The 14,363-nt window shown below is 34.8% G+C and overlaps 1 protein-coding gene across 1 annotated transcript in view; it reads left to right on the top strand.

Moving 5' to 3' along the window:
- Adgrl4 (adhesion G protein-coupled receptor L4) overlaps window positions 1-13,493 on the top strand; it is a 108,811-nt gene extending 95,318 nt beyond the window's left edge. Inside the window, exons 14-16 of the mRNA XM_013018370.1 lie at window positions 10,777-10,868; window positions 12,367-12,535; window positions 12,876-13,493. Of these exons, the coding sequence (XP_012873824.1) occupies window positions 10,777-10,868; window positions 12,367-12,535; window positions 12,876-12,938 (324 nt within the window). The 3' untranslated portion in view covers window positions 12,939-13,493. The remainder of the gene's footprint in view (window positions 1-10,776; window positions 10,869-12,366; window positions 12,536-12,875) is intronic.
- The last annotated feature ends 870 nt before the right edge of the window (window positions 13,494-14,363 follow it).

The following is a 14,363-nucleotide window of genomic DNA, read 5'->3' as shown; positions in this document are numbered from 1 at the left end:
ATTTGCTAAGGGTCTTTCAATTTTGTTAATTTTTTAAAAGAACCAACTCTGTTTTTTGATTCTTTCTATAGTTTTTTAGACTCTAATTAATTTAATTCTGAGTTAATTTTCATTATTTGTTTCTATTAGATTGGAGTTTGGCTTGTTGCTCTTTTTCAAGGAGCTTCAGATGCATCATTAAATTGCTTGTTTGAAATCTCTCAAATTTGTTGATGTAGAAACTCAATTATAAATTTTCCTCTAAGTACTGCCTTTGCTGTTTCTCTGAGGAGCTGGTAATTTGTATGTTCATTTTTGTTAAATATCATGAACATTTGAATTTCCTTTCTAATCTTTTCCGTAACCTACTGGTAGTTCAACCGCGTGTTGTTCAGCCTCCATGTGTTACAGGATTTCCTTTGGTTGTTTTTAGTGTTGAATTCTAATTTTATTCCCATGTGGTTTGAGAGAATGAGGGCATAATGTCAAAGTTTCTGGGTTTGGTCAGATTTGCTTTGTGACCTAAAATGTGGTCTATTTTGGAGAATGTTCCATGTGTTGCTGAGATATTTAAAGATGTAGTACATATGATATTGGCAGAGAATTGGCCCCATACCAGCAAATTAAATAAATAGAGTAAGAAATGATGAGGCACATCACCTAAGAAAGTGGATAATATGGCAGGAACTACCAAACATTTCTCAGTATTAATGGACTTAACTCTCCAATTTAATAACATAGATTGACTACTTGGATCAAAAGCAAGATCCATCCATCTGTTGTCTTCAAGAGACACATCTTGCCCACAAAAACATATTCTAAAAGTGAAAGGCTGGACTATGATCTATCAAGCTAATGGCCTCCATAAATAGCCCCCATAATACCAGATAAAATAGACATCAAATTAAAATTAATGAGAAGAAGAGACAAAGAAAGACATTACATACTAATAAAAGTATCTCTCTTACATGAGGATATAACAATTCAAAATATCTATACGCCAAATGCTGGAGCACCCAACTTCATCAAACAAACACTACTTACCCTTAAAACACACAGATCCAAACACATTGATTGTTGGTAACTTTAACAGACCACTGTTGCCTCTGGATAGATCAACCCAGCAAAAACTCAACAGAGAAACCTCAGAACTAAACAATTGCATAGACCAATTAGACTTAACAAACATCTACAGAATATTTCATCCAGCAGCATTAGAATATACATTCTTCTCAGAAGGATATGGAACATTCCCCAAAAGATCCCAGTTTAGGTCACAAAGCAAATCTGTGCAAATTCAGAAATATTGGAATTATTCCCTACATTCTCTCAGACCACAATGGAATACAATTAGAGCTCAACGCTAAAAGCCATCATAGAAAATTCTGAACTCATGTAGATTGAACAACACATTTTTTTTTTGTTTTCTTTGTTGGTCATGGGGCTTGAACTCTGGGCTTGGGCTCTGTCCCTGTGCTCTTCAGCTCAAGGCAAGCACTCTACAGCTTGAGCTACAGCACCACTTCCGGTTTTCTAGTGGTTTATTGGAGATAAAAGTCTCACAGTTTCTTGCCCAGCCTGGCTTTGAACCGTGATCCTGAGATCTCAGCCTTCTGAGTATTTAGGATTATAGGTGTGAGCCACCTGCGCCCAGCTGAACAGCGCATTGTTGAATCACCAGTGGGTCATTGAAGAGATCAGAAAGGAAATTCAAATATTCATGATATTTAACAAAAATGAACATACAAAATACCAGCTCCTCTGGGACACAGCAAAGGCAGTACTCAGAGGAAAATTTATAGCTTTGAGTTCCTACATCAACAAATTTAATGATGTGCCAAAGCTACTTGAAAAAGAGCAACAAGTCAAACCCCAATCCAGTAGACAGAAACAATTAAAATTAAATCAGAATTAAATGAATTAGAGTCTAAACAAACATAGCAAGGGTCAATAAAACAAAGATTTGGTTCTTGGGAAAAAATTAACAAAATGGACAGACCCTTAGTAAACAACATAGAAATTTCATCTCACCCCAGTTAGAATGGCTATAATTAAGAAAACAATAAGAGATGCTATCAGGAAATATGGCCAAAAGGGAACACTACTGCACTGTTGGTGAAAATGTAGTAAACTTGTTCAACTACTCTGGCAAGCAATATGGAGTTTCCTCAAAAGACGAATCATGTTGCTGGCTGATAATCCTAGCTACTTAGGAGAGTGAGATCTGAGGATCGCAGTTCAAAGCCAGCTGGGACACGAAAGTCCGTGAGAATCTTATCTCCAATAAACAACTAGAAAACTGGAAGTGTCGCTGTGGCTCAAGCAGTAGAGTGCTCACCATGATCTGAAGAGCACAGGGACAGCGCCCACGCCCAGAGTTCACGCCCCACAACCAATGACAACACCAAAAATAATGAATAAACATGGAGCTTCCCTATGACCCAGCAATCCCACTTGTGGGCATCTATCCAATTGACCACGCATCAGGCTACATTAAAGCCAGGCATGAGCAGGTTTATTGCAGCATTGTTGTTTATCATGACCAAGATATGAACTCAACCCAGATGCCCGTCAGTGGGCAAATGAATCAAGAAAATGTGGTACATATACACAATGGAATTTTATGCTTCCAGCAGAAAGAATAACAGTGGCCCATTCATAATGGAAAGACTTGGAAAAAATTATACTAAAAGAAGTAAGCAAGACCCAAAATCATAGGCCACATGGTTTCCCTCATTTTTAATGATTAGAATGTGCCTATAAATCTACAAATAAACCCAGTAGACAGTAAAAGACAAAAATTATACTTGGACAAGACTAATTAAACAGCAGTCTAAACATAGACACAATGAGAACAATGGAAGATATTCTTAGGAGAGAATCACAAGGGCTCAATATGCTTATCAAAATGAACTCCAAGAAATGGAAGTAAAAGGATTTTTATTGTACTGTTTACAGTTCTTTTTTTCTTTCTTTTCCCTTTTTTCTTTGGTTTATTATCTTCTGTCAGAGTCTTCTTTGTGTCTTTGGCTTGTATATAAGTTTATCTGATTTGGGGAAAGGAAGGGGAAACACAGAAATGGTAGGACAAAAGATGAACAAATTCAGCAGTTAAACCCACTTGACAATATTTTGGAAATGAACTATACAATTGGTGGGGAGGGATGACTGGAGGGGAAAAACTGGGAGAAAATGAGGGAGGGGTTACAGTGTTCAAAAGGAAATGTGCTCATTACCTGACTTATGAAACTGTAATCCCTCTGTAGATCACCTTTACAATAAAATTAAAAGAAAATTAGCTCTATACTTTAGTGGCACTAACAATGAGACATAAATAATCAGGGTAACCTAGATGATAAAATAATAAAGTCTTCTTTATTTAAGAATGTATTGTGTTAGTTAAGCACCTAAGGTGTGGTCCTGCTCAGGGCTTTTATTCTAGCTATTGGCTTCCAGGCCTGACTTTCCAAGCAGGAATATCTGCAAGACAGTTATCTCCAATTATCCACCAGAAAGCCAGAAAAGGAGCTGTGGCTTAAATAATAGAGTGTTAGCATTGAGTAAGTAAGTTCAAGGACAATACCTAGGCCCTGAGTTCAAGCCCTGCCAGCACACAAAATGCTACACAGAATTTTAACTTGATACCTATCTCTAAAATATATAAAGTCCTGTAACCTTAAGTGATACTGATTTTTATATATGATTTATCACTCTATCAAGAAAGAATTTATGGTAACATAATTTTCTAATGAAGAGTTAGTGCAACCAATATAAAAGAAGTAATTAATAAATATAGTAAACATATCTACATCATATGAGCCATAGTAATATAATACTAAGAAAATTTGGGGCAACTCAAGTAAACTATTCTTATTTTAAAAGAATATTATATGAGTAAAAATTATTTTTATAAATGTTTTATTGTGAAAATACTGTACAAAGAGGTTACAGTTACATGAGTAAAGTAATGCGTACATTTCTTATCAAGCATTGTTGCCTCCTCCTTTGTTTTTCCCCCTAGCATCCCTCCCCCCCCACCTCCATAAGTACACTCCCCTTCCCACCCCTCACCCCTCACCCCCACCTAAATTGAAAAGTTCTTTTTCAACATAGTGTCTTGTAGATCTCATTATTACAATGGGTCAACCTGTATCCTTATTTAAACATTTTGTTTTTTCCCTTCCCCTCCCCAAATTATACCAACATCAAATACAGTGAAAACAGGGTTACACCGTAGGGGAGGAACATACAAAGCAAGAAAAAAAAATCACATGGTACCTTATAAATCATTATTCTGATATTTTTTCTATCAAAATTTGTTCTAATGTTTGTTAAGTGGAAAGAAAGACTTACTCAAAACTACAAAATAGTTGTTAACACCATGGCAAAATGAGAAATTGGCTTAATTCTGAAAGCAGTAGACAACTGTGGATTTACAGCAAAAGAATGATTGAAAGAAATGGAGCAATTTTTAAGAAGAGACATGAAGAGTTGGTGTTTAGTAAAACTGGCTTGATAACAGTCTTGCTAAAAGAAGACTTGAGATATCAGAAATCTGATTAGATTCTAAGAGTGGTAGATATCGGGGGAACTTAGTGTCCTCCCTAACAAATCTCTATACAGAGATTCTACAGTCTACATTTAGTTAGGAAGAGGGCCCTGGAAATCATGACTTAATTTTTCCTAGGAGAAATTCTTCTTTCAGTTTTTAAGAACTAAACTTACCAAGAGAACAATACTTTGTGTTTTTCATTAAGTCATGTCATTAAAACCAAGGTGATGAGGGAATGAGTATTAGTACACTTTCAGAGCCATACAGCTGCCTGGAATGTGACAGTGAAGGATGGAGAAGACCTGAGGGAAGAAGTCTAGCAGAGACCACATTTCACACCTTCAAGACCTGTAAGAATTCCAGATGAGACAGCCATTGGAGGGTGCTGAACACAGAAATGGTCTCACAAGTAGTTTAAAGAGATCTGTCGGAAGACTACGATGAGATAGGATGTGATAGATCAAAGGAAGGCCTGTACTGCAGCTCAGAGATAAGTGCGCAAGCTTCTGTAGAATCTCATGGGGGATTTCATGGTGTTCTCTTTCAGGGACTATGAATGAATGTTAGGAAAAGTGTCCTATTCTAAAAATAATTTGAGATAGAGGGGAGAACGTATGCTAAGGGGTAAGCAAGCTAAGCTACAAGAATAAGAAAAGCTTGCTTTAAGATAGCTAAGATCACAACAAAATTTTCTTTTTTAGGGAAAAGCCAACAGTTCAGTATTGACATTTTTTTAACTCACAATGCTTATTACACTTCCAAGCACAGTCAGCTAGGGACTTGGAGTAGATAATACTTGGAACCTTTGGATCTGAGCACCTAGGCACTGAGTGAACATAAGAAGCCCAATATTTTCTCTCTGATGTCCTCCCCATCAATGCTGACTTTCAATGCTGGCTTAGAAATTACATTATAGAGCAATGTCACCAGTGTTCTTTTAATCTGCTATGCGATCTATGACAGGCCACTTACTGATTTGTACCCTTGTTCATAGATATGATATCTCCTCTTTGAAGAAAAGACCTATCATCCATAAGTGATTTTTGAAGGAAAGAATAAATAAAACAGTATTGCACTTCAGTTAAAATCTAAGTGATATATGTTTATATCTACCCAAGCTACTACTTCTCAAGCTGCTCTATTTCTTCAACTCTTCTTCCAAAGGCAAACCACTTCCTCATCTCCATTAAATATTATGGACTCATATCCAGGTTCTTTTATTTCATATATTACCTTCTCCACTTCATTCTTTTTTTCTGCTGATGCATTGTAAGTCATCAAGTTTTGTAAGAAGTTCTGGGAAATCTAGTCCACCTCTATTCTGTCTCTTCTACTAGTCCAAATTGTAAATCAATAGCATACTCTGTATGAAGGTTTATAAGTATCACTATAATTTTTGTTTACTATTTCTTTTCTTAATAGAATCTATGAAAACAAAAAAGTCAGCTCTATTAACATGTATGTACCAAGCCTACACTATTGTCTCAGACACTTAGCAAACCCTTAGAAAACACTTGAACAAAACTAAACAATTGACATTTATATTATTATTCTGTATAAGTAATCAATATAGTGTACTTTTTGGCAATATAAAACTTTTAAACCATGCTGGACCCCAGTAGTTCATGACCATAATCTTAGCTACTCAAGAGGGTGAGAAACATTGTTTGAAGCCAGCCTTGGCAGGAAACTCCCTGAAACTTTAATATCCAATTAGCCACCAAAAAGCTGGAAGTAAAGCTCTGGATCAAGTGGCAGAACGCTAACCTTGAGCCAGAAAGGTCAGAAACAGGCCCTGAGTTCAAGCCCCAGGACTTACAGAAAGAAGGAAGGAAGGAAGGAAGGAGAAGGAAGGAAAGATGGAAGGGAGGTTGGGAGGGATAGAGGGAGGGAAAAAGGAAGGAAGAGAAAAAGGAAGGAAGGGAAAAAGAAGGAAGAAAGGAAAAAGGAAGAAAGGAAAGAAAGCAAAAAGCATATAAAATTTATTGATAAAATGTTTTGATCTCTTTTTTCTTACCTTTAGAAAAAAATGAGCTTATGAAATAATAATTAGTCTCCCACTTGCCTAGAGCATCTGGTTTTTATAAGTATATAAACATTTTCCCTCGTCACAGGAACAATGAGCTTTCCAGCTCTGTATCTCCCCCAGGGAATATTTCTTCGTCCCTGTTCACAATTTTAGCATATGACACAGAAGATCGATGTACAATGTACATGCACTTCTGAGATACCAGGCAATATGAGAAAGTACTTTTCAAAGTCAGTGTTATTAAAAGTAGAACTCAAAGAATTTTCAGTGTTTTAAATTAACTATTTATGTGGGAAAACTATGGGTCTAGAGATAGATTTTGCAATAATTTATTTTATTAACAACTATATTTAAGTGATAACAAGTTTAAATTAAATATCTAGTAAAAATCTGAAGTTTTTTTAAAAAATAGTGGCTGGTATTACATTATTTATTAAATTTAGTAAAATTGAAGTTACTTTGTAACATGTAGTTATAAAGTTAAGTATAATTGTCTTCAATATTAGAAGAAAACCATAGCTATTAAAAAATACCAAGTATCCCTCTTTAGTAATCATTAAAAAGTATTTATAAAATTAAATATCATTAAATTATTATTTCAGCTAATTATTGAAACATAGGAATAGACTGAAGCTGTCAACTACATCAACTAAATATACTTTATTTTCCCTCTACAATTGCTAATGTATTTTTTGTATGAAAGCATTGCTGTAATTAGAATTAATTAATCATATAATTTGAATATTGGACAGCTGGAATTATAAAAAAAAGTCTAAATCCTTAATTTATCTGAGATTCATTGCAAAGAATCTCCAAAACAATTGATAATATGAAGCTCTCTGACCCATAATGTTATACTGATTTTTTTTTTTTTTGGTTGGTCCTGGGGCTTGAACTGTGGGCTTGGGTGTTGTGTCTCAGCTCTTCTGCTCAAGGTGAGCGCTCTATCGCTTGAGCCATAGTGCCTCTTCTGGTTTTCTAGTGGTTTATTGGAGATAAGAGTCTCCCAGGGCTGGGAAGGTGGCTCAGTGGTAGAGCGCTTGCCTTGCATGCATGAGGCCCTGGGTTCAATTCCTCAGCACCACATAAGCAGAAAAAACCGGAAGTGGCACTCTGGCTCAAGTGGTAGAGTGCTAGCCTTGAGCTGAAGAGCTGAGGTACAGCAGCCAGGCCCAGAGTTCAGGCCCACGACCAGACCAAAAAAAAAAAAAGAGTCTCCCTGACTTTCCTTGCCCAGGCTGACTTTGAACCGTGATTCTGAGATCTCAGCCTCCTGAGTAGCTAGGATTAGAGCCATGAGTCACCAGTGCCTGGCTATACTGCTTTTTTATAATTATGCAATTATATTCTGTGAAGCTATATAAATTAATTGACATTTAGAAGAAAGTTTTCTATAACTACAGACTTCAAAATTACTAGGAAGATTTAGATAAAAGATATTATATTTAACTACTCTCATTTCAAAATGGCTTTTGAAAAAATTGGGTTAGTAAAATGCAGTCAACAAAGGGCTAATGTATTATTTCTATAATATTTATATTATTAATTATAATATTTATAGTATTATTTTATTTACTTTAGAATACATTGATATATTTAGAATACACCTTCCTTTAATCTTCTGACACTCCAAATATGCCTTGACGGTTTCAAAAGAATATAGAAAAGAGAAGAAAAACACACTAAACTCTGTGTATGCATTATTCAGTTGGTAATATGAGGTGTAAGTAAAAATTAATATCACTTATAAACTTCAACAAGCATTTATTCCATTGACTGTGAAAGATTCTGAGTTTAAGTCTGGAGGAAAAATATCCCTATAAATAGAAGGCCCATATGAAAGAAAAATACATTCAAAAAATTTTGGCCTATTAATTGAAGTGATTAGTCAAGTTATCTAATTTCCTTTGAATCTTTCTTCCCAGAGTAAATTCTGTAAGTGGTTGAGAGAATTATCTACAAAACAAATTAGCTGTTGTTATTGGATTTCTTGATTATAGCCATATAATCAATCTAGCCATATCTGGGGTGAGGTAGAATCTCAATGTTGTTTTGATTTGCATTTCTTTTATGGCCAGAGAAGTTGAGCACTTCTTCATGTGTCTATTGGCCATTCTTATTTCCTCCTCAGAGATGTTCCTCTTTTTTAGCCCACTTATTTATTGGGCATTTGTTTCTTGGAGGATTTGTTGTTGGGGGATTTAGTTTTTTGAATTCTAAGTATATTTTGGATATGAGATCCTTGTCCATTGTATGGCTAGTGAAGATCTTCATGGTTTCCCTTATTTGCAATAACTAGTATAAGTCTAGGACAAGCAGAAAAGGTCAAAAGCTATGTACATATGACCATATAAGGTGATGTTAAGTGAAATAAACCCCAAGATAGGGACATAACTTGTTTTTCCTTTCTTGCTATTGTTTTTAACATATCTAAAATGTACTATGTGATATTTTTTGTTTCTTTTGTATGTTCTTCCCCCAAGGTATAACTCCTGTTTTCACTGTATTTGAAGTCAGTGCCCTGAATCTTGTATAGATATTTTTCTAATTTGGGGAGTGGAAGGGAAATAACAAAATGCTGAAACAAGGATATGGGTTGACCCATTGTAACAATGAGATGTACAAGACACTATGTTAAAAATGAACTTTACAACTTGGGGAGGGGGGACTTGAGGAGGTAGGCAGATGGGGAAGGAAGAGATGGTAGGGGAAAAACAAAGGAGGAGGTAACAATGCTCAATAGGAAATGTACTCATTACTTTACTTATGTAATTATAACCTCTCTGTAAACTATTTTCATAATAAAAAAAACATTTTAAAAAAGTTATCTATATCTCTTCAAAACAACAGTGAATATGATGTTTTTCCCTTAAGGTTTTATAGTGTTTTCCAAATCAAATGTTTTTTGGGTTTTGTTGTTTTGGGTTTTTTTGGTTTGGTTTGTTTTTTTATTTTTCTTTTCTTTTCTTTTTTTCTTTTGTTTGTTTTATCAGGCTTGGACTCATAACCTATGTGCTGTCACTGAGCTTTTATGCTCAAGGCTAGCACTTGACCACTTTGAACCAAAGTTCCACTTCTGGTTTTCTAGTAGCTAATTGGAGACAGAATTTCCTGTCCATGCTGGTTTTGAACCTCAATCCTCAGCTTTTAGCTTCCTGAGTAGTTAAGATTATAGGCAGGTCCAAATGTATCTTAATGTATATATCAATCCTATCATAGCAATACACCATACTGACCAACCTGTAGGTGTGATGATAACACCTGAAACATTTTTCTGCCTACAGAATCTGATATTGAAGTATCTGCAATTCTGTGCTGTGTGGAGCTTGGGCAGATCTACAGCATCCACACTACACATTGTCTAGCCACTACTTCAACTTCCTTGAAGTAGTATTGCTGTCATCTGTTTCCTTTTGTGCTTTGTATCTGCCACTCACTCCTCCCTTACCTTTGGATTTGGTACAGCCATACTATGGTTTAGGGATTATTTTCTTCATGAGTATGTTTCCATAGCCCATACTGCATATTTTCCATGTGAATTCATAGCTTTATAATTGTTTTTCTGGTAGATCCATGGTCAGAATGAGTTCACCATTTTCCTTTGAGTTCTGAAGACCCATCCCATAGATGGCTAAAAGCATCTGTTACATGTTGCACATTTTTATCCACAGGGGAAGAGAAAGGACAAAGACCACTTATACTGAATTAACTGAATTAGTAAGCCAATAATACCGATGGAAATCTGACCTCTACCTTAGGAATGTCACCAAATAAATGAAGGGAATTACAATAGATACCTAGTGTTTGTGATGCACACACATAGTAGGTACTCAAAAACATGTTAAATGAATGACTAAATAAAAGATTATGTGTTCACCTTCAAAATAAATACCTAGAATGTATACAAATGATTTTCAGTTTTATTGTATAAATCAGCTACAGAGTTTATGAGATCAAGTCTCCAGTAAGTTTCTATATCAGTGTATATTTTGTATATAACATATATTTTATATATAGTGTATATAATACTGTATATAGTTTGTTATATATACACATATATAATATGTGATGAGTATACATGTATATGTGTGTGTGTGTGTGTGTTATGAATTTGTAGATACTGTTTAGTTTAAATCTTTACAACTTATTTATTGCCTTTATGTGTATTTAATTTACCATGAATTATCTCTTTCTGGAAACTAATATATTCCCCCAGGTGAATCTCTTGGCTTTTGGAGTTATCATATACAAAGTTTTTCGTCACACTGCTGGCTTGAAACCAGAAGTTAGTTGCTATGAGAATGTAAGGTAAGTGTTCACTGAAGTTCATTTATTTTAGTAATAAAAATCTTTAATCACTGTTTTGTTATTGTTCTGAGGATTGAATCCAGGGTCTCAGACATGCCAGGCAACCATTCTACCACTGAGCCATATCCAAAAACCTTTAGATTATTGTTTTTGGTTTTTCTTCTTTTTTTGTTTTGTTTTGTTTTTATAGATGATGGTTGTTTTAGAAACCAAATAGGTATTGGTGCTTTCCTTTGTAAAGCATTTCTCTGTGTTTAGTAAATGTTTTTCCCTTGTAATTCCTAGTTTACATGTTGCCAAGATATTTTTCCTTTAACCTTCTCTTCTCAAACTGATTTATTGAGATCTTGAAAGTGGTTTGTTCAGGAAAAGCTGAAGTATACTATAGGGAATGTGGGAAACAACTGACTGTTTGTATTGCTTGGAACATTCTTGTAGTTTCAGTGCCTTCCAGAAGATTTATAGTTTGGATTTACCAGATGTTTGATCGATTGCTTTCTTCTAGTTCTCAACATTCACAGTTTTCATGTGGTGTGCTGTTTTTAATAAAGTTGAAATGAGTCCTTTTCTGAGGCACACTGCGAAAAATCACCTTCTGCAGTGAGGAATGATTGGACTGAATGAATGCAAGAAAAATCATTTAGTTGCTTCATTTTCAAGGCAATATCATCATGGAGAGTTATTGAATATTATTTTACCAAAAGCTACCTGAAAATCAGTAGAAAATACGTTTGAGAATCTGTGTGTGTGTGTTCTTCCTTTAATTCTTAAGAAATTGGTATTCTAACGTGAATGTGAGGTAACTGCATTGCCAAAGCAAGAGGTAAACAAGAAGGCTGGTTTTATAGCTTATGCCTTCTTCACTACCAACCCAGAAAGGAATACAGAAGCCTGCTTTGATGTCAGAAACAGCTACTGCCTCCATCCATATGGAACACTTTCTAGAATTTTCTATGAAGACTTCTTAGCTGACAGATGTATGTCTTCTCCCTGAGAATTCCTTCCACATTAAATCTGAAATCATTGCACATACACTCAGAATCACAGATAAAATATTTTAAGATTAAGTCATTCCTTTTAAAATGACATATATTCATAAAAGGGTGGTGATTTCAGAAGACATCTTGTTCCAGTATGACCAAACAAACTGTCACACAGTTTTGAGCAGTGTCCAACTCATTTGTGGTCTCTGTAGGTTTCTTTTGAAGTGTTTGGAGGGGAATATATGCATTTGCAATCGGTTGTAGGGCTGGAACTCAGAGCCTTGGATCTGTCCCTGTGCTTCTTTTGCTCAAGGCTAGCCCTCTACCACTTTGAGCCACAGAGCCTGTTTTCTGGTGGATAATTGGAAATAGTCTCATAGACATTCCTGCCCAGGCTGGCTTTGAACCTTGGTCCTTAGATCTCAGCCTTCTGAAAAGCTAAGATTACAGGCAAGAGCCACTGGCACTCAGCAATGCTTGGTTTTCTTAACTAAATCATTTAAAATATATTTTAGGTCTTGCGCAAGAGGAGCTCTTGCTCTCCTATTCCTCCTTGGTACCACTTGGATCTTTGGGGTTCTGCATGTGGTACACGCCTCCGTGGTGACAGCTTACCTCTTCACTGTCAGCAATGCCTTCCAGGGAATGTTCATTTTCTTATTCCTCTGTGTTTTATCCAGAAAAGTAAGTATTTTCTTATTATGATGATTTCTGGGCAACACTAAAATCGATAGGAAATTCTTATTCTACCAGCCTGATGACTTCTGCTTTTCATGCCTAAGCACAGTGCATTTTTGGTACTAAAATAATCAGAACATTATTTGTTCCTAGGGGAAATAATACACTTTTAAAAATACTTGCTATTAGGTATGTAATTATAGTGCATATCTACTGGAGCCTATTCCACTATACAAAAAGCTATAAGGCTCTAACAAACAAAAGATGCCAGTCTATTGTGACTTTATAGTAATTTGATGCATTTGTCATGATTACATGTAACTTTTTTTTCTTTTCCTTTTTCAAGATTCAAGAGGAGTATTATAGATTGTTCAAAAATGTCCCCTGTTGCTTTGGATGTTTAAGATAAACATGGAGAACTATGGATAATTACAACTGCAAAGAAACTAAAACCCCAAGTTGTGGATGACCAGAGTATAAAAATCACTTAATCCTATTATCCAGTTACTAGCTCCTAGGTAGTTACACATTTTAATTCAGTTTTTTCAGTTTACTGTATGAGAACTGTAGATTATTAGGTAAGATTATACACCACATAGCTATAGTGTGTTTTCCTACATGTCAAAAATAGTACTGCAGATATTTGGAAAGTAATTTGTTTCTCAGGAGTGATATCATTGCACCCAAGGAAAGATTTTCTTCCTAACACATGAAATATATGAATGTCCTGAAGGAAACCACTGGCTTGATATTTTTGTGACTCGTGTTGCCTTTGAAACGAGTCCCCTACCACCTTGGTAATGAGCTTTGTTACAGAAAGCGGAGCATAAGAGAAAGAAGGACAGAATATAAAACAGGTCAACCGAAATGGCTATTATAACAAAAAGATGTACTTTGAATAAACTTGTTTTTCTGCAAGCTGGATGAGAAAATTATGAGGTAAAAATAAAGAACTGAATAAACATATTGTGTCATTTTGTGAATTATTCTGAACTTCAGTTTCTACCAAGCAACCTACACTTCTTTTTACTACATTTATTTTGCTTCCAATGTAAAAAGATAATTTGCAAATGAAAGAAACAAAGATATCTGTTTTAAATTTAACATTAGATTGAAGTATATGGCATTTCTATACCTGCTTCACAAATAAGTATGGTGAACTTCAGATGCATAATCACTAAATAAATACATGTGTCAAAATATAATATTTTATGCCTTCTAATGGAAATACAGTGAATGAAAATGGAAGCATTTTATTCTATAACCTTTCAGGGTAGTGAAAAGTTACCATATCAAATTAGATTAATATATTTAAGTGTGTAAGTTTTTCATTTTAGATGTACTATAACTCTTATTGCAATAGTACCTTTAACCTTAATGTTTTAAAAAGGGCATTGTAAATATTCATAAAGTGAGTTGCTATTTTTTCTCTTCAGAAAAATACACATTTTAAAACTTTTTTATGACAAAGAAATCACCAGGAAATACAAACGTTTTCACTGGATCTATTTTCTGTCAGTTTTCTACTACCTATTTAAATGTATCTGTTTAAATGTGAGGTTCCTATCTATTCACAAATCTCATTAAATGGAAGATGTAGCCATTTTATTTTTTAATATGTAAATTTTCTGTATCTATCTGCAAAAGTACACCAAATCATTGAATGTTGTGATTTTAAATGAATTTCCCTCTCTGTTAAAGTCTGTTAAATCATGCTCCAAGAAAAAACATGTTATCTAAATGAAACAATCAGGCTACTTCTTGCTAAGTCATTACATTAAGAAATAATCTTGACAATAGCTCTTTTATATTTATAGAACATCCATGATAATAA

This window comes from Dipodomys ordii, unplaced genomic scaffold (assembly GCF_000151885.1).
Source record: "Dipodomys ordii isolate 6190 unplaced genomic scaffold, Dord_2.0 Scaffold39, whole genome shotgun sequence".
NCBI classification, from domain to species: domain Eukaryota; kingdom Metazoa; phylum Chordata; class Mammalia; order Rodentia; family Heteromyidae; genus Dipodomys; species Dipodomys ordii.
The sequence above is the reverse complement of the archived record's forward strand: the minus strand, read 5'-3'. Positions and strand labels throughout refer to the sequence as shown.